This window comes from Artemia franciscana, chromosome 13 (genome assembly GCF_032884065.1).
Source record: "Artemia franciscana chromosome 13, ASM3288406v1, whole genome shotgun sequence".
NCBI lineage: Eukaryota > Metazoa > Arthropoda > Branchiopoda > Anostraca > Artemiidae > Artemia > Artemia franciscana.
The window spans coordinates 3,991,408-4,012,769 of NC_088875.1; the positions used below are offsets into that span (position 1 = coordinate 3,991,408).

Here is a 21,362-nt window from a genome sequence, read left to right on the forward strand (position 1 = left end):
CTGGTGGTTCCCTTTCATCGTTTTATTCATATTTTGTCCTGTTGCTTGATATCTATGGGTTTCTTTCAAGAATTTATTTTATGTTTTCAGAGAGGAAATGGAATCCTTCATTTCTTGGTCGCAAAAGACACCTCTTGCCAAGAAAGCGCAGAGACTGGCAAAAACTGAAGAAGAAAAGAATAAAGAAGTTATACTACCAGCTGAACACAAACTAAAGAACAACAAACAGAAGAAAAAGAGCAAAAATCAGATAAAAAAGCGTCTTTAAATTTGGGATTTATCTGTTCGCGTTTTTAGTTATTGTTTGATTATTTTTCTTTCTATCAGACACAGCTAATAAAATCCTATTGGACTTTTTTTTTCAGTCACAGGGGGGCCAATTCACGAAACAGGGTGGAAAAATATTCTTGTTTTTTTTTTCTGTTCAAGATATAAAAAAAATGTATTCGTTTTTTTTTCAATGAAAATACTAAAAAAAGAATTTTTCAAGATTTAGAAGGAACAACTGCTCCCCTCCTCCCCTTCTGCTTATATACACTAACAAATTTTACTTTTCGGAAAAAGATTTTTCTCAAAAAAAAAATTGAGAAGATAATCAACAAAGTTGTTCATACTAGATTTATAGCAAATAAAATACATTACAAGAAGAAATTTACTTCTCTGTCAAAATTTAGTCCTCTAATATAACAAATACTAATTAAATTCTTTCTTCAACTTGATAAACCATGTGAGGTAGTATTAAAGATTTACTAGTGACATTGATGCCTTTATTTCGGATAAGGGAAAGCCATTGGGAGGCTTCGCCCTTTGAAATTTGAAAAAAATATTACTTTTGAAAAATGTTCAGATTCAAAAATGAACTTCAGTTATCATTAGATACAGTTACTTCTACTCTTTTCCTCAGAGACTACCTAAAAACTATACATGTAATGATGGAAAATCCAAACTAGTTAATCCAAATATTTCAGAAAATAAAGCAATTTTAAAAATGGATGTAATGAATATGGGCAAATTACAGTTCAAAACTTACAATTCAAAGACTCAGTTTCAAACTTACAATTCAATTACAGTTCAAAGACCCAAGACCCATCTATTTCTGCCAAAAGGACGAAAGTAAGAATATTGGGGTCAAAACGAAAGTTGGTATCCCTCAAATAGGGATATATTTTTAAATCGTTAGGTTTGTTTATTTTATTGCTAGACGGACTCCTGAATTAAGTTTTTCCACAGTGAATTAGAGCAAAGAGCATTGGAACCAATAAGGTAAGAAATTCAGGCCTATCACTGAGAAGAAAATAACATATCCATCTTGTAATATCCAACAAAATCCTAAAACAAATTTAACCTAGAAAAAATATTGTAGTATTTTTTTTTATTTTACATAAAGACAAAATTTTAAATAATAAATACAATATTTTGTCTTTTACACTAGAACATTAAATAGCCATTTTATAAGGCCAAGCTAATTCTTCTGAATCTACTCTCTTATAATTTTCGCTTCATTCTTTAAAGGAAGTCTTAATTGTTCAAATAAAAAAAACAAAATTTAACTAGGGTTCACACCATAAACTTTCGAATCAGTTTGGAATCTATGGAAGAGTTACTAAAACTACTACTACTAACATCTCACCGCAGCACTAAGCCACCGGAGGCCAACACAGCCATGCACGCTCCTCCTTCATCCCAATCTATTCAAAGCTTCTCTCTTTACAGCCTCCCAGGAAGTTGCCATTTTCTTTAAATCCTTCTTTGTGACATCCTTCCACCCCAGACGAGAACGACCTGCTTTCCGTTTAGCCCTAGACGGTTGACCGAAAAGGACATTTTTCGGCAATCTGTCATCCTTCATCTGCAAGCGGGATTAAACCACCTTTTTCGTACAGCCAATTGTTTGAAATACGGTCAGTCAGCTGGGTACCCAGAACGATCCATAGGCAATTTCTCTGGAAAACATCTAAATCTTCATCAGCTTTTTGGAGCGCCCATGGTTTAGAGCCATATTTTACCACTGGCATAACTGTGCCTTCCAATATTCTAATCTTGGTTTGCAAACTTGTCTTCCTGTTCTTCCAAAAATTTTTAACAGCGAAAAAAAACACCCTGAGCCTTGGCTATTCTACTTTTAACATCTTCACTGCTCCCACTGTCTTTACTAATATTACTACCAAGGTAAGTGAAGCTACCCACCTGATCAATCTTTTGTTGACCAACGTCACCTTTTCATCTTCACTTTTTCCTAGCCTTAGTGACTTAGGCTTCTTAACATTAATTTTTAAACCTAATCTAGCACCCGAAACTCGCAAAACCTGTAAAAGTTCATTCATTTTGCCCACACTTTCATCTAGGATGCTAAAATCATCACATAATCTTAGTCTAGGAGAGTTTTTCCTCTCCATTTGATTCCGTGATAAATATAAAGGGATAAATCCGTGATAAATGATCCATATAGAGGGGGATAGTACTAAAGCCTGCTTAGCTCCTGATTTAATAAAAAACCAGTTGCTAACCTCATTTCCTACCTTAACCGCAGTAGTGTTATTTTCGTACATAGCACTAATCATTTTAATGTATTTGCCTGGTATACAATAGAATGTTAAGGCCTTTGCTAAAGCTCTTCTATCAACAGAATCGAACTCTTGCTCATAATCTACAAAACTGGGGACCAAAGGTGTTTGACAACTAAGGCAACTCTCAATTATTAATCTTCAGTAGCTTATTTCTAATCCCCGAGCCACCATAATATATATATATATATATATATATATATATATATATATATATATATATATATATATATATATATATATATATATACTACTAATAACTCACTGCAGCACCAAGCCACCTGAGGCCAACACAACTACGCACGCTCCTCCTCCAACCTAATCTATTTAAAGCCTCCCTCTTTACACCCTCCCAGGAAGTTCCCATTTCCTTTAAATCTTTATTTATGACATCCTCCCAACCCAGACAAGGACGACCTGCTTTCCGTGTAGCCCCAGACGGTTGGCCAAAAAGGACAATCTTCGGTAATCTGTCATCCTTCATCCGTAGAACGTGGCCTAGCCATCTCAACCTTTCTTTCATTATAGCCCCAGAAAGCGGGACTGAACCACACTTCCGGTCAGTCAGCCGGGTACCCAGAACAATCCGTAGGCAATTTCTCAGGAAAACATCTAGTAAATTTTCATCTGCTTTTCGGAGTGCCCATGCTTCAGTGCCATATTTGACCATTGTCATCACTGTAGCTTCCAATATTCTTATCTTGGTTTGTACACTTATCTTTCTATTCTTCCAAACTTTTTTTAACTGTGAAAAAACACCCTGGGCTTTAGCTATTCTACTTTTAACATCTTCACTGCTCCCACCATCTTTACTAATAATACTACCAAGGTAACTGAAGCTCCCAACCTGATCAATCTTTTCGTTACCTAATGTCACCTGTTCATATTCACTTATTCCTAGCCTTAGTGACTTAGTCTTCTTAACATTAATTTTCAAGCCTATTTTAGCACCCTGAACTCGTAAAACCTCTAAAAATTCATTCATTTTGCTCACACTTTCATCTAATATGCTTAAATTATCTAATAAAAAATAAATATTCGGGTTCCCCATTTTATATATATATATATATATATATATATATATATATATATATATATATATATATATATATATATATATATATATATATATATATATCTTACTGATCTTCTGCAATTTTATCCATGGCCTCCACTTTCTTTACATACCTTTTGTTTTCATATGATCAATCACTTAGATAATTCTTGTACAAATCCTTTCTCCTCTCGATTAAACATAAAGCTTTTTCACTAATATTCCTAGCTGCAGTCTTAACTTTCTTCCCTAAGACACCATCAGCAACTTTACAGATTGTTTTTCTAAAATTATTCCCGTCATCTTCCACATTGTCAAATTTTAAACTCTCAAGTTTAGTATTCAACTGTTCCTGGAAAGTTTCTCTCAAATTCTCATCCTGGAGTCTACTAACATCATAACTTTCCGGGAGGTAGTTACCCTTTCGAAATTTAGTTACTAGTTACTATTGAGCCGGATCGCTCCTTACTACAGTTCGTTACCACGAACTGTTTGATCGAGTCCTTATATATTAACAGAAATTACAAAACACAAAATCATTGCTCCATCTGTTTGAATGTGTCTAATTATACTTATTTTTCCCGACTAGCCCAATGAATTATGTAAACATAAAGATTAATAAGGCAAGCTTCTCTTATTGTCATTCACGTGAATTAGTTCAGCAGGATATTAAAAAAAAGTTTTAAATGAAATATAATTACTAAATTTTAAAAGGGCTCAATTACAGATATTCACAAAATCTTCCAAACAATTTTTGAAAGGGGTTGTCCAATCAATTTTAAAATATTAATGTTTTACATTATCAACAGTTGTAACTAGTGTATGCATCGTTAATTTAGGGTAACTGAAATATTTAAATCAAACAAAATGACTAACCTTGTTATTTCGTTCGGTCATCGAATATGGTAGTTTTTATAATATCTTTAAAGATATTTTTGGTCATAGCAGAAGCATATTGTTCAAAAGGCACATTTGAGTAAGTGTTATCCATCTTGTATCAAAAGTTAAAAATTGAATGGTATATTTATTCAAAAAGTTTTTATATTCGACAAATGTCCGTCAGCTCCGCCTTTATCTAGGTATTTCTGGCTTTAATTAATTTTGATGACAATTTATGGTATTTTAGTTCATTAATGCCCAAAGGGGATTATGTGTTAGCATAGACGGAAGATATGTCGGTTCAAGGAAACCAATTGAAGGTCTATAGAGCTTTTTCTTAATGCCAATATATAGAAAGATACTGAAATCAAATGAGATTATTGTGCCAAAGTTAATCGTGACGGCAAAAGAAAGTAGAAATTTCATTTTTTGAGTTGAACTTTATGGGATAGATTACATTGAATCTTACAAAAATTATCAAAACCTGAAATTTTAATGAGTCACTTAGAGCTTTTTCTTAATCCCTCCAATTAAGATTAAGCCTGTTAATACACAGGTTAAATTTTGCCCCAATTATTTGAGAATGATTGTTCAAACGCAAAATGTAGTTAAATGAGAATAAGAAGCTTGTTTAAAGAACTATACAGCTTTAGTGGGAAAAGCAAGGGTTTGAAAAATCAATAGTTCCCCTCCCCTTATTCATCAAATAGTTCCTCAACATATACCAATAGAGCAACAGTAGAACTATTGCAAAACAAAAGTAGAATAAACGGTGAATTTAACTTTCCGAATGATAAAAAAACAAGAAAATAAGACTTAGTGCTTTTTTATAATAATAGTTTAATTTAAATCGATAATTCAAATCGGTTCTAGTTTAATCATGGAGGTCAGTAGGAATTAGGGTGGGGATTGTTCCAGAAATCATTTAATCGTTTTTAATTTTTACGTCTTACTTCTTTTTTTTCTTTTCCCCAGGGGTGATCGTATCAACCCAGTGGTCTTAGAATGTTGCAAGAGGGCTCATTCGAAATTTAAAAGTTCTAGTGCCCTTTTTAAGTGACCAAAAAAATTAAATGGCACCTAAGTTCCCTCCCACGCTCATTTTTTTCCAAAGTTACTGGATCAAAATTTTGAGATAGTCAGTTTGTTCATCATGGTCGAAAAACCTAATAATAATGTCTTTGGGGACGACTAGCTCCCCCACAGTCCCCGGGGGAGGGGCTGCAAGTTACAAACTTTGACCATTGTTTACATAAAGTAATGGTTATTGGGACGTGTACATACGATTTCAGGGGGACTTTTTCACGTTAAAGGGGTATCGGGGGAGGGGGTTACGCGGGAGGATTGTTCCATGGAGGAATTTATCATGAGTGAAGAAAATTTCCATGAAGGGGCCGCAAGATATTCTAGCATTATTTTAAATAACAATGGGAAAATAAATATAAAAAAAAGTTTTTTCTGGTGGAAGTAACGAGCAGCGTTATAACCTAAGACTAACAGAAGTATTTACGTATATAAGGGGGCTCGTCTCCTCCCCAATACCTCACTCTTTAGTCTTAGTCTGATCTCTGTTGGTAGCAAATTATGGTTCACCGCACATGAATAATTAAAACGAAATTTGCATATTAATTTTTTTTTTTTTTTTGGCTAAATGGCTTTCCCATAGTTTTGACCAGATGATTTTGAAAAAAAAAATAAGTGTGGGAGGAGGCCTAGTTGCACTCCAAGTTTGGCTACTTAAAAAGGCAACTAGAACTTCTGATTTTTTACGAAGATTTTCATTAATAGTGAATATACGTAGCTTACGAATTAACTCACGTAACGAAATTATATATTTGTATATTTTTATTAGGTGTATGAGGAGGTTCTCCCCCTCTTCAATACCTCGTTCTTCACGCTAAAGCTTCAACTTGAGTTGAAGTTACTAAAAATACATTTAATTGAAATAACTAAAAATACTTTAGCGTAAAGAGTGTTCACGTTAAAGGGGTATCGGGGGAGAGGGTTACGCGGGAGGATTGTTCCATGGAGGAAATTATCATGAGTGAAGAAAATTTCCATGAAGGGGCCGCAAGATATTCTAGCATTATTTTAAATAACAATGGGAAAATAAATATAAAAAAAAGTTTTTTCTGGTGGAAGTAACGAGCAGCGTTAGAACCTAAGACTAACAGAAGTATTTACGTATATAAGGGGGCTCGTCTCCTCCACAATACCTCACTCTTTACGCTAAAGTATTTTTAGTTATTTCAATTAAATGTATTTTTAGTAACTTCAACTCAAGTTGAAGCTTTAGCGTGAAGAACGAGGTATTGAAGAGGGGGAGATCCTCCTCATATACCTAATAAAAATATACAAATATATAATTTCGTTACGTGAGTTAATTCGTAAGCTACGTATATTCACTATTAATGAAAATCTTCGTAAAAAATCAAAAGTTCTAGTTGCCTTTTTAAGTAGCCATACTTGGAGTGCAACTAGGCCTCCTCCCACACTTATTTTTTTTTTTTTTCAAAATCATCTGGTCAAAACTATGGGAAAGCCATTTAGCCAAAAAAAAAATTAATATGCAAATTTCGTTTTAATTATTCATGTGCGGTGAACCATAATTTGCTACCAACAGAGATCAGACTAATGCCTTAATAATTACCACACTCACTCTTATCACATTTCTTATACAATGGTTACATAAAGGTTTTCCTAAAATTGTAAGGTATTTCCCCTTTTTCAAAAGTTGTTTTCATAATCTACAGTAACTTTTTTCTAACCTCAAGGCCACCATATTTAAGAAACTAATTTACCACACTATCAGCACTCGGAGCCTCAATATTTTTTTTATCCTCGCAAAACAAATTTTCCTTCACATCCAAGGTATCACAAACTTTTTGTCATTTTCCTCTGTTTCTTGTCCTGTAACTCTCTCTTGGTTTAGCACATTCTTAAAATGTTCTGCCCATCTCTCTTAAACTCTTTCCTTATCACGAATTGTGGCCCAGTTCCTGTCTTTAACTGCGACAAGTCCGTATTGACTACGATCTCAAAGTTTATTAACATGCCAGCAAAAAATCTTAGTATTATGCTGTCTAGCTGCATTTTCCAGATCCTTGGCAATTTTATCCATGGCCTCCACTTCACGCCTCCTTAATTCATATTTTAATGTTTTTTTTTTAACTTTCTTTCTTCTAATTTCCTAACAAACTCAGTTAAAATGAACAACAAACCGTGGCAAGATTTGTGCGGGATTAGCGATAACGATTTCCATTCCTCTTCCCATTTTATCTGCATCGATACAATTTGAATCGTATTCCGCATCAGTAAAATCCTTTTTTGATCCGACGAGGATATCATGCGATTTCCCCGGTAAAATGAGACACAAGATAAGGTTCTTCGTTTTCCCAGAGTATTGTAAGGCCTCATCTGAGAATTCCGAAAAATAATGCCCATATCCATAGTCACATTTTTCAATATACTCATTTTGGAAATTGTTCCTCAGAAAGCTCTTTATAGCATCTAATGTGCGAGTTTCATGGAAAGCCAGAATTGCTTTCGCTTCTGGTGCATCTTTTCCGTATCTATGTTGAAACTCAGTTTGTTTTTCTTTAAATTTAGTTTGAAGGACTGTGTTGCTATTACCTGTTGCTTCCACAACGTCCCTGGCTTTACAAAACCGTCGAAACTGTGCCTCGGCAATCCGGAAGTGTTGGTCCAATGGATCTTGCGGGTCAAAATATCGACTTTGTTTAATTTTCTCCGTGCTATTCTCGTCAAAACTGGTAATCTTAAAGCTACTCATGTCAAACTGTTTATGTCCTTGATTGTATTTGGGACACGAGGTTTAAAAATACCACTTTAGATTACCTTACTGTTTGTAAAATACGATAATTTTTTGTTTTCTGGTGTGAAAAAAAAAAAAAATCTTTTTTCATATGCTTAATGTCAAAAATACCAAGACGTCCAATATATATATATATATATATATATATATATATATATATATATATATATATATATATATATATATATATATATATATATATATATATATGTATATATATATGTATATAAGTATATACATATATAAGTATATATATATATATATATATATATATATATATATATATATATATATATATATATATATATATATATATATATATAAGTTGCGTACCTGTGCAGTGACTTTTAACTACTAAACATCCAATACGTGGTTTTTGAGATTATTAGTGTTCCATTGTTCAATGCGTAAACATGTCGGTAGAATTATGGAGTGATAAACAAAATATCAAACAGTTCGTGGTAAGACCCGAAGCTCAAAAGTAACCAAAACTCTAAAAACGGAATCTTGATACCAATAGCTACATCAAAAGAATCAAATTTTAATAGTTTCATCAAGTTTAGTCTTGCCCATGAAAAGTTACGAGCCTGAGAAAATTTGCCTTATTTTATAAAATAGGAGGAAACATCCCCTAAAAGTCGTAGAATCTTAACAAAAATCACACCATCATATTCAGAATATCAGAGAACCCTACTGTATATGTTTCAAGCTCCTATCTATAAAAATGTGGAATTTTGTATTTTTTGCCAGAAGGCAGATCACTGATTCGTGTTTATTTGTTTTTTTCCCTGGGGTGATCGTATCGAGCCAGTGGTCCTAGAATGTTGCGAGAGGGCTCATTCTAACAGAAATGAAAGTTCTAGTGCCCTTTTTAAGTGACCAAAAAATTGGAGGGCACCTAGGCCCCCTCCCATGCTAACTATTTTCCCAGTCACCGAATCAAAATTCTGAGATTGTCGTTTTATTCAGTATAGTCGAAAACCCTTATAACTATGTCTTTGGGGACGACTTACTCCCCACAGTCCCCTTGGGAGGGGCTACAAGTTACAAACTTTGACCAGTGCTTACATATAACAATGGTTATTTAGACGTTTTCAGGAGGATTTTTTGGTTGGGGAGAGGGGTTGAGAAGAGTGGGATATGTTGGGGGAACTTTCCATGGACGAATTTGTCATGGGGGAAGAAAATTTCCATGAATGGAGTGCAAGATTTTCTAGCATTATTTTAAAAAAACAATGTAAAAATACATACGAAAAAGTTTTTTCAACTGAAAGTAAGGAGCAGCATTAAACTTAAAACGAATAAAAATTATTACGTATATGAGTTGTTCACCTCCTCCTAATACCTCGCTCTTTAGGCTAAAGCATTTTTAGTAATTGGAGCTATTTATTCTACGGCCTTTGTGATTCAGGGGTAATTCTTAAGGAATTGGGACAAAATTTAAGCTTTAGTCTAAAGAGCGAGATATTGACGAGGGGATGAACCCCCTTATATACATAATAAAAACATACGAATACAAAAGTTTGTTACGTAAGCTAAATCGTAAGTTACGTATATCTTTTACTAATAAAAACGTTCGTAAAAAAATAAAAGTTCTAGTCGCCTTTTAAGTGACCAAAACATTGGAGGGCAACTAGGCCTTCTGCCCCGCTCCTTTTTTTCTCAAAATCATTCGATCAAAACTATGAGAAAGCAATTTAGCCAATAAAATGAATATGCAAATTTCATTTTAATTATTCATCTGAGGAGAGCCAAAATCAAAACATGCATTAATTCAAAAACATTCAGAAATTAAATAAAAACATGTTTTTTTTAACTGAAAGTAAGGAGTGAAGAAAGTGTTTAGAAAGTATTTACATATATCTTATGTAAATCCTAATATGCATAATATGGTTAAAAAAAAACTCTTAAGATTCAAGGTAACAAAATTTTATTGGTAACACGGTGAACATTAAATTTAGATTATGCACAAATTGGATTCCTCCTCTTTTCCTTTATCTGGCTCAAGACTCGTATTTCTTGGTTATTGAATTGTTATCTCTTGTACCATCCAAGGGCTCCACTGATGTTCTTCATAAGGAATCTCTGGAGCTGGTTCTTCTCTCTTTTCTTCTATTTCTGGTTTAACGTTAACACTGATGGGCTTTGAAATTGTTATCTCTGGTACCATCCAAGGGCTCCACTGATGTTCTTCATAAGGAATCTCTGGAGCTGGTTCTTCTTTCTTTTCTTCTATTTCTGGTTTATCGTTAACACTGATGGGCTTTGAAATTATTATCTCTGGTACCATCCAAGGGCTCCACTGATGTTCTTCATAAGGAATCTCTGGAGCTGGTTCTTGTTTCTTTTCTTCTATTTCTGGTTTATCGTTAATGCTGAGGGGCTTTGAAATTATTATCTCTGGTACCATCCAAGGGCTCCACTGATGTTCTTCATAAGGAATCTTTGGGGCTGGTTCTTCTTTCTTTTCTTCTATTTCTGGTTTGTCGTTAATACTGATGGGCTTTGAAATTGTTATCTCCGGTACCATCCAAGGGCTCAACTGATGTTCTTCATAAGGAATCTCTGGAGCTGGTTCTTCTCTCTTTTCTTCTATTTCTGGTTTATCGTTAACATTGATGGGCTTTGAAATCGTTATCTCTGGTACCATCCAAGGGCTCCACTGATGTTCTTCATAAGGAATCTCTGGAGCTAGTTCTTCTTTCTTTTCTTCTATTTCTGGTTTATCGTTAATACTGATGGGCTTTGAAATTATTATCTCTGGTACCATCCAAGGGCTCCACTGATATTCTTCATAAGGAGTCTCTGGAGCTGGTTCTTCTTTCTTTTCTTCTATTTCTGGTTTATCGTTAATGCTGAGGGGCTTTGAAATTGTTATCTCTGGTACCATCCAAGGGCTCCACTGATTTTCTTCATAAGGAATCTCTGGAGCTGGTTCTTCTCTCTTTTCTTCTATTTCTGGTTTATCGTTAATACTGATGGGCTTTGAGATTGTTATCTCTGGTACCATCCAAGGGCTCCACTGATGTTCTTCATAAGGAACTTCTGGAGCTGGTTCTTCTTTCTTTTCTTCTATTTCTGGTTTATCGTTAATACTGATGGGCTTTGAAATTGTTATCTCTGGTACCATCCAAGGGCTCCACTGATGTTCTTCATTAGGAACTTCTGGAGCTGGTTCTTCTTTCTTTTCTTCTATTTCTGGTTTATCGTTAATACTGATGGGCTTTGAAATTATTATCTCTGGTACCATCCAAGGGCTCCACTGATGTTCTTCATAAGGAATCTTTGGGGCTGGTTCTTCTTTCTTTTCTTCTATTTCTGGTTTATCCTTAATACTGACGGGCTTTGAAATTGTTATCTCTGGTACCATCCAAGGGCTCCACTGATGTTCTTCATAAGGAATCTTTGGGGCTGGTTCTTCTCTCTTTTCTTCTATTTCTGGTTTATCCTTAATACTGACGGGCTTTGAAATTGTTATCTCTGGTACCATCCAAGGGCTCCACTGATGTTCTTCATAAGGAATCTTTGGGGCTGGTTCTTCTTTCTTTTCTTCTATTTCTGGTTTATCGTTAATACTGATGGGCTTTGAAATTGTTATCTCTGGTACCATCCAAGGGCTCCACTGATGTTCTTCATAAGGAATCTCTGGAGCTGGTTCTTCTCTCTTTTCTTCTATTTCTGGTTTATCGTTAATACTGATGGGCTTTGAAATTGTTATCTCTGGTACCATCCAAGGGCTCCACTGATGTTCTTCATAAAGAATCTCTGGAGCTGGTTCTTCTCTCTTTTCTTCTATTTCTGGTTTATCGTTAATACTGATGGGCTTTGAAATTATTATCTCTGGTACCATCCAAGGGCTCCACTGATGTTCTTCATAAAGAATCTCTGGAGCTGGTTCTTCTCTCTTTTCTTCTATTTCTGGTTTATCGTTAATACTGATGGGCTTTGAAATTGTTATCTCTGGTACCATCCAAGGGCTCCACTGATGTTCTTCATAAGGAATCTTTGGGGCTGGTTCTTCTCTCTTTTCTTCTATTTCTGGTTTATCCTTAATACTGACGGGCTTTGAAATTGTTATCTCTGGTACCATCCAAGGGCTCCACTGATGTTCTTCATAAGGAATCTTTGGGGCTGGTTCTTCTTTCTTTTCTTCTATTTCTGGTTTATCCTTAATACTGACGGGCTTTGAAATTGTTATCTCTGGTACCATCCAAGGGCTCCACTGATGTTCTTCATAAGGAATCTTTGGGGCTGGTTCTTCTCTCTTTTCTTCTATTTCTGGTTTATCCTTAATACTGACGGGCTTTGAAATTGTTATTTCTGGTACCATCCAAGGGCTCCACTGATTTTCTTCATAAGGAATCTTTGGGGCTGGTTCTTCTTTCTTTTCTTCTATTTCTGGTTTATTTTTAATACTGATGGGCTTTGAAATTGTTATCTCTGGTACCATCCAAGGGCTCCACTGATGTTCTTCATAAGGAATCTCTGGAGCTGGTTCTTCTCTCTTTTCTTCTATTTCTGGTTTATCGTTAATACTGATGGGCTTTGAAATTGTTATCTCTGGTACCATCCAAGGGCTCCACTGATGTTCTTCATAAAGAATCTCTGGAGCTGGTTCTTCTCTCTTTTCTTCTATTTCTGGTTTATCGTTAATACTGATGGGCTTTGAAATTGTTATCTCTGGTACCATCCAAGGGCTCCACTGATGTTCTTCATTAGGAACCTCTGGAGCTAGTTCTTCTTTCTTTTCTTCTATTTCTGGTTTATCGTTAACACTGATGGGCTTTGAAATTATTATCTCTGGTACCATCCAAGGGCTCCACTGATGTTCTTCATTAGGAACCTCTGGAGCTGGTTCTTCTTTCTTTTCTTCTATTTCTGGTTTATCGTTAGCACTGATGGGCTTTGAAATTAGCACCTCTGGTGCAGCAACAGATATTTCAGGAACTCGAAAGGGCTCAATGACAACAGCAGGGACAATGCCGATGGGCGTCACCGTGTTCGACGGAATATCAGAGACTAATACTGGACTAATTTCTGGAACAGGCAATGGAACAGTAACATCTTTGACAGTCACCAGACTGGTCACCGGGCTTAATCGTCTACATTTTCTGACGGCAAACCAAAGTGATATTCCAGCACATAGGACTGAAGCGGAAATCACTAAAATTTCAAAAATCATGTTTGTCTTTTGAACACTTTTTTTCAACTAGCTGATTGCATGGGGTCCCACAACTTATAATTGTTTCAAAAGTGACGTCATTCTTATTGCTGAAGTCCCACACTGTTATGATCATGCAATTTGGAATGAATTCAAAACTAAGATGACGTCACACTAACATTACTGCCATGGTGTATGCAAACAAAGAATACAATTTGAAAATTCCAAGATATACCTGAAAGCTATTTCAATTGTTCTGTAATGAAGCTTTTACAAAAAACTCTAATATTTAAAAAGAAAGAGCCGTAATAATGACATACAATACATTGGTCAAATTTTTTAATTTATTTACACTCAGAAAGACAAATATATACATTCAAATATGTTACTATATCTTACTCTCTTATTCTGATTAAATAAAAAAAAACAAGTTTTTTTAACAGAAATTAAGGAGCGACATTGAAACTTAAAACGAACAGACATTAATTCGTTTATGAAAGGTGATGCTTCCTCATCAACGCCCCGCTCTTTACGCTAAAGTTTGACTCTTTCTCTTAAATCTAATTTTTAAAACAGTAAAAAACTTTAGCGTAAAGAGTGGGGCGTTGATGAGGAAGCATCTCCTTTCATATACGAAGTAATTTCTGTTCGTTTTAAGTTTCAATGTCGCTGCTTACTTTCCGTTAAAAAAACTTATTTTTTTTTATTTAATTTCTGAACGTTTTTGAATCAATGCATGTTTTGATTTTGGCTCTCCGCAGATGAATAATTAAAACTAAATTTGCGTATTTTTTTTTTTGCTAAATGACTTTCTCATAGTTTTTATCGAATGATTTTGAGAAAAAAAGGAGCAGGGGAGGAGGCCTAGTTGCCCTCCGATTTTTGGTTACTTAAAAAGGCAACTAGAACTTTTAATTTTTTTACGAATGTTTTTATTAGTAAAAGGTATACGTAACTTACAAATTAGCTTACGTAGCGAACTTCTGTATTCTCATGTTTTTATTAAGTATACGAAGGGGTTCACCCCTTCGTCAGAACCTCGCTCTTTACACTAAAGCTTAAATTTTGTTCCAATTTCTTAAGAATGACCCCTGAATCACAAAAGCCGTAAAATAAATATTTGAAATTACTAAAAATACTTTAGCTTTAAAAAGAGCGAGGTATTAGGAGGATGTGAGCCCATCATATGCTTAATTTAATTTCTGTTCATTTTAAATTTTAATGCTTCTCCTTACTTTCAGTTGAAAAAACTTGTTCATATTTATTTTTTCATTGTATTTTTTTTTAATAATTCTAGATAATCCTGCGCTCCCTTCATGAAAATTTTCTTCCCCCATGACAAATTCCTCCAAGGAAAGTTCCCCCAACATATCCCCCTCTTCTCAACTCATCCCCCCAACCTAAAAATCCCCCTGAAAACGTCTGTACACTTCCAAATAACCATTACTATATGTAAGCACTGGTCAAACTTTGTAACTTGTAGCCCCTCCCACGGGGACTGTGGGGGAGTAAGTCGCCCCCAAAGACATAGTTATAAGGTTTTTGACTACGCTGAATAAAATGGCTATCTCAGAATTTTGATCTGGTGACTTTGGGGAAATAATTAGCGTGGGAGGTGCCCTCCAGTTTTTTGGTCACTTAAAAAGGGCACTAGAACTTTTCATTTCTGTTAGAAGGAGCACTCTCGCAAGATTCTAGGACCTCTGGGTCGATACGATCACCCCTGGGAAAAAAAACAAAAAAACAAACAAATAAACACGCATCCGCGATCTGCCTTCTGGCAAAAAATACAAAATTCCACATTTTTGTAGATAGGAGCTTGAAACTTCTACGATAGGGTTCTCTGATCCGCTGAATCTGATGGTGTGATTTTCGTTGAAATTCTATGACTTTTAGGGGTTGTTTTCCCCTATTTTCTAAAATAAGGCAAATTTTCTCTGGCTCGTAACTTTTGATGGGTAAGACTAAACTTGATGAAACTTATATATTTAAAATCAGCATTAAAATGCGATTCTTTTGATGTAGCTATTGATATCCAAATTCCATTTTTTTAGATTTTTGGTTACTATTGAGCCGGGTCGCTCCTTGCTACATTTCGTTACCACGAACTGTTTGATTTGGAGTAGTTGTGAATTGAAACTGGAGGTAGCCAGCATGTACTTAATTGTTTTCTACTCTCTCTCTTCAAAAGCTCTCCCGGAAGTACAGGTACTTTCATTCACTAGAAATTTGGCTTGCTTAACCCTTATATTCAAGTAATGTGTTTTTCTTCTTTTTTTATATCTCAATCTGAATCATGCAACACAATAAGATGCGACAGGATTTCATGATTTATTTTCTTTTTTTCAATTTTGTCACTTTTTATTTTGTATTCTGGTTTATTTTATCGCTTTTACTAAGGGAAAACCGTAACTTTTAAAAAGGTGAAGGCAAATTTGAGAATAAAATAAAGAAAATTTGCTGATTGCATGATTGCAGCAATAGCTTTAATGTTGTAATGAGCGAACCACACTCATAGCCCTTTTCTCTCAATGATTGTGTTGCGAGAGCAATACTTTGGTTCTGTCTTTTTTTTTTTTTTTTTTTTTTTTTTTTTTTTTTTTTTTTTTTTTTTTTTTCAAGCACTCCGATTTCAGCTTATTCCTAGAAAGTGGTAAGGGTCTAACATCTGGGGTTTTTACGGAATGTGTGGACCTTAGGACGGATTGATGAATATGACTTTGCATTTTGGAAAGCTTCGTAGAACTCTTGCCTGGGGCCGAAAAGGATGGTTTTTGATTGTCCTTTAGCCAGAGCCTATAGTGTGTGAAGTGAAGTGGAGTTTTATAGCCTATGTCAGAGAGAACTTTCTGAAGTTATGCAGTCAAGCTTTCGTTTCATCAAACCATGTTTCTGCTTTCAAGTGGAAAGCTCCGTTCTAGCAGGCAAGCAGGCAGGCACCAGTTTCAAATTGAAGATGGACTAAAATCTTTAGCAAAAAGTCAACTTTTGAACTAAGACAGATATATTTTTTTTCGACAGTCGATAGCTCTTGATGAGCTGATTAAAGTATGTGTCATCCGTTTTCTGGTAGAAAAATTCCTTCATGAGATATACCAGTTTGAAAGTTTAAAGGGGTTGACAACTTCAGTAGTAAGTTACACACTAAAACCAAAAATAGGCCGATACAAATTGTGTGACATATAGGGGAGTTTAAAGCAACAGTCGGCTGTTAGCTCATAATCAGCTGTGGCAATGAGGGGTTCGCAACTTATGCTAGTTGGTGTACCTATTATTTGTTTCTGGTGTATTTTATGTAAGACCAATTTGGTCGATAGCTCTTGATGAGCTGATCAAAGTATATGTCATCCATTTTTTTGATAGAAAAATTCCTTCATGAGATATACTAGTTTGAAAGTTTAAAGGGGTTGACAACTTCAGTAGTAAGGTACACACTAAAACCAAAAATAGGCCGATACCAATTGTGAGACATATAGGGTAGTTTTAAGCAACAGTCGTCCGTTAGTTCATAATCATCTTCGGCAACGAGGGGTTCGCAACTTTTGCTAGTTGCAAAATTTGGTTCCAAATTTGGTAGACCAATTTGGTTCCAGTGATAAGTAAGACATGTAGGAGACTTGTAAGTAATAATCAGCTGTTAGGCTACAATCATCTTCAGTGATGAGGTGTTTGAAACTTTTGCTAGTTGGTGTTTATTTATTTGTTTCCACTGAAATTGATGTCTTATCACGGGAGAGGGACTTCTAAGTAAGAACTGGTTCGCTTTGGGCTAGAAATTTACGCTACCCGAACAGCTATTGCAACTAGCGTCTACGAACAAAGACATCAAACACACGATTATTGTTGGAGTTTCCAACGTTAACATCAACGAAGAATCGTCACTTTCTTCTCATTTTGAAAAATGCAGTTTTCAACAGCTTGTTCGAAAATATACTACAAGAAAAGGAACATTGCTTGACCATGCGTACGTAAAATCGCCAGCCAAATGGTTTGCCAGGAATCTAGTTGCGTATTGCAGTTACAACAACCCAGGTATCGTAGCACTAGAGACAAATTAGCAAAAACCACATTTCTTTGTTTCAGAGCTTATTCAGTTTTAGTATTTCTACCAATGTATGCTAGATACCGACTTCTTTATTTGAATGTTGACCTCCTCTTCCTTTTATCTGTTTTCCTGTTACAGATTTTCCCTGTTTGAATTATACAGATTTTACTCTTATACTTCTAACAGTATCTGGAACTAGATTAACGTTAACTGCAGTATTTGCTACTTATCTCGACGGAGATAAGATTAATATCAAATAGGGATAAGATGAATCCCAGTAGCAAATACTGTAGTTGACTTTAATCCATGTTCGGAGACACCAACTATTTACGCAAACAATATAGATGGAATCAATTCAGTAGAGTCGCAGCTATGTTTTCTTCACTCTACAAATTCACGGATAACTTCACGATGCAGGTGTCTATAGTATTTATTTTAAGATCCTTATTAACAACTTCAGCGTTCAATCAAAGCGAGGAAACAAAGCCAAAGTGTTGCTCTCGCAACACTTTACTCGGCGAAGGCAAAAAAACGTTGCCGCAACACCTCAAGTTGCCCATGCAACGTAGATCTAGTTTTGGTTGAGCTTGTGATTTCGTTTCGGTGTTTACAACTGAGGTAGGCGAACGATATCACATATGCCTTGTAAAATTTAACAGTTCTCTATCATCGCTACAAAAAATGGCGGGTTTCCCTTTGCTCTTTTCTTCGAGCGACATTCGAAAGTTGGCCAACAGTAAACACTGTTGAACTAAAAGCGATACAATATTCTTTTTAATTTTCATCAATACTCCTTGAAGAACTAGTAAGCTTTTTTTTGTACATGAATTCATTCATTGAATACACAATTTTGAAAATTTCCAGTATTTCTTTGGCGTGGTACACATGGTAAAAAAAAGTTGGATAATTATGGTAAAAAACGAGCTAAGACCTGACTCATTACCATAATAAGCTGGAAGCAAGAAGTGGGCACATGGTTTCCCAACATCTTCTGCCTTCTCCAAATCATTTTTCGCAGAAAGGAACGCTTTTTCCCCTTGTTTGAAGTGGAATCATGCAGGGATTTCCACTCTACATATTGAAGAACCGAAGTGAGGTAATATTCCTCCACAAACGTCCCCCCAGGCCTCCATTAGCTTACTAGCAAAAATATCTCTTGCATCTTTATTTAACTAGAATCATACAAGACAGTAAATTTGGTATGATTGGAGGCAAAATGGGAGTTTATGAGCTCTCCAGAACCCTCACTGCCATTTGTATTGCAAATAGGTAGGTATGATGCGATTATACTGAAGCGGAATCACGCAAGGACTTTAATTTGTATTAATGGAGGCGTAAGGTTCGGTTCATGTCCCGCCTCTCTCACTGCCATGAAGAGTAACAAAAGGGTAGGCATTTTTGCATCTGTCTCCCACCAGAATAATGCGAAGATTTTAAATCAGTACGATTAGAGAGCTAAAATAGGCACATGAACCAACCCTCCCACCTCTTCAACACAACCTAACCCTCCCACCTCTTGCTCTGTAAGTAGAAGGGCAGGTATGTTACATCTTTTTTGAAACAACAGTATGCAATGACTTACAGTCTGTGTGTTCTGGGACTCAAAAGGGACCATTGTCCCCTTCAAAAACCTCTCCCCAAAAAACTTTTGTAGAAGGGTATTCGAAATTAAAAAAAGGCCATTCTTTGTGTTTCCGCCCTGAGTGGGATCCTCTGATACCCCCCCCCCCCGAGCCTTCGACCTGCTTGCACCTATGAACCTTGTTTCTGATTGCCGAATAAATTCTGGCTGACCAATCAAATACGAGTTAAAATGCATCACCTCCACGATGCGAGTTGTTGAGTATCAAAGTTATACAGACAAGTTTTCATATTCGTGCATGATATACGCTTAGAAGATCTCTCCACTGTACAACGCCGCATATTTGTCCTCAAGCAAAGTTACTTGGAGTTCTCTTTCGACCAAACTGTTTTTGGGTAAGTATGAGTACTGGATTGGCTTAAGAGTCTAGCCATAGACACATTAATATATAGTATATTGCAGAGACCCTGGATCTTCACCCCCAGGTACCTTTTCCTCCATTCCACCAGCAGAATTTTTAATTTTTCTTCGTAGAGCTTTCTATATTATTTAATCTTTCTTGTGAGATTCCACCTTTCTGGCCAGCTGCAGAGTGACTTCATCTGCTTGCGTTAGAAGTGATTAAAAAATAAAATGATATCTATTCTGATAATAAATTGTTAAGTAGCACTCTCTGCAGCAAGTGGTTTAGGTAATATAACTCACATAAGTTTTGATTTTGTATAATTAAGCATGGCGTTATAAAACTATCTTCTATTTAAATTACACCAGCACCAAAGTCAAAAAAGGATTTTTAAGAAATGGTACAAAAAAAAAATCGTTATCAAATTTAGATGCTAGAAAATTATGAATTAATATAATTGTAACTTAACAGCGGTAACAAACTGTAAGTAAGGAATGATACGGCTCGGTAGTAGCCGAAACTCTAAGAAACAGAGTCTTGATAACAATAGGTACATCAAAAGAACAGAATTTGGATGTTCATTCAAAATATATAAGATTCATCAAGTTTAATGTTAACCATCAAAAGCTACGAGCCTGGGAAAATTTGCCCAATTTTCGAAAAGAGGAGGAACAATTGCTCTTAATGAAAATCACACATCAGATTCAGCATATCAGAGAACCCTACGGCAGAGGTTTCAAGCTCCTATACACAGAAATGGGGATTTTTGCTTATTTTGCCAGAAGAAATGTCACGAATACGTGTATATCTGTTTGTTTTCCCCCGAGGTGACCGTATCGAACCAGTGATTCTAGAAGATCGGGAGAGGGCTCATTTGATCCGAAGTTAAAGGTTCTAGTGCCCTTTTTAAGTGACCGAAAAAATCGGAGGGCAGCTTTCCTCCTTCCCACGACCCTTTTTCTCCAAGTCACCTTATCAAAATTTTCAGATATCCATTTTGTTCAGCATAGTCAGAAGATCTAGTAACTATGTCTTTGAGGATAACTTGCCCGACCCAGTCACCGGGGAAAGGCGGCCAGCTACGAACTTTGCCCATTATTTACATATTATAGTGTTAAGCCTGCGTCCTAATTTTTTTATTTACGTTTTAGTCAGGGGGGCGTAATTAATTCTTCCCCGTGCGCCACCAGCCCTAGGAACGGCGCTGTTGCCAAGTTTGCACTAATGGTTCCTTTTCATCGTTTTATTCATATTTTGCCCTGTTGCTTGATATCTATGGATTTCTTTTAAGAATTTATTTTATGCTTTCAGAGAGGAAATGGAATCCTTCATTTCTTGGTCGCAAAAGACACCTCTTGCCAAGAAAGCGCAGAGACTGGCAAAAACTGAAGAAGAAAAGAATAAAGAAGTTGTACTACCAGCTGAACACAAACTAAAGAACAACAAACAGAAGAAAAAGAGCAAAAATCAGATAAAAAAGCGTCTTTAAATTTGGGATTTATCTGTTCACGTTTTTAGTTGTTATTAGATTTTTTTTCTATCAGACACAGTTAATAAAATCCTATTGGACTTTTTTTTCAGTCACAGGGGGGCCAATTCACGAAACAGGGTGGAAAAATATTCTTGTTTTTTTTTCTGTTCAAGATATAAAAAAATATATTCGGTTTTTTTTTCAATGAAAATACCAAAAAAATAATTTTTTTAAGATTTAGAAGGAACAACTGCTCCCCTCCCCCCAACTGGCCCTTCTGCTTAGATACACAAACAAATTTTACTTTTCGGAGAAAGATTTTTCTCAAAAAAAAATTGAGAAGATAATCAACAAAGTTGTTCATACTA

General features: G+C 35.5%; 1 protein-coding gene across 9 annotated transcripts in view; it reads left to right on the plus strand.

Moving 5' to 3' along the window:
- LOC136034405 (IQ and AAA domain-containing protein 1-like) overlaps positions 1-21,097 on the plus strand; it is a 140,652-nt gene extending 119,555 nt beyond the window's left edge. For 7 of the 9 annotated variants that reach the window (XM_065715565.1, XM_065715566.1, XM_065715563.1 and 4 more), the window contains 2 exons: positions 15,548-15,701; positions 20,835-21,097. In XM_065715565.1, the coding sequence (XP_065571637.1) occupies positions 15,548-15,701; positions 20,835-20,912 (232 nt within the window). In that variant the 3' untranslated portion in view covers positions 20,913-21,097. Of the gene's footprint in view, positions 1-90; positions 356-15,547; positions 15,702-20,834 lie in introns of those variants that run through there. The other 2 variants (XM_065715564.1, XM_065715571.1) reach the window with 1 other exon arrangement.
- The last annotated feature ends 265 nt before the right edge of the window (positions 21,098-21,362 follow it).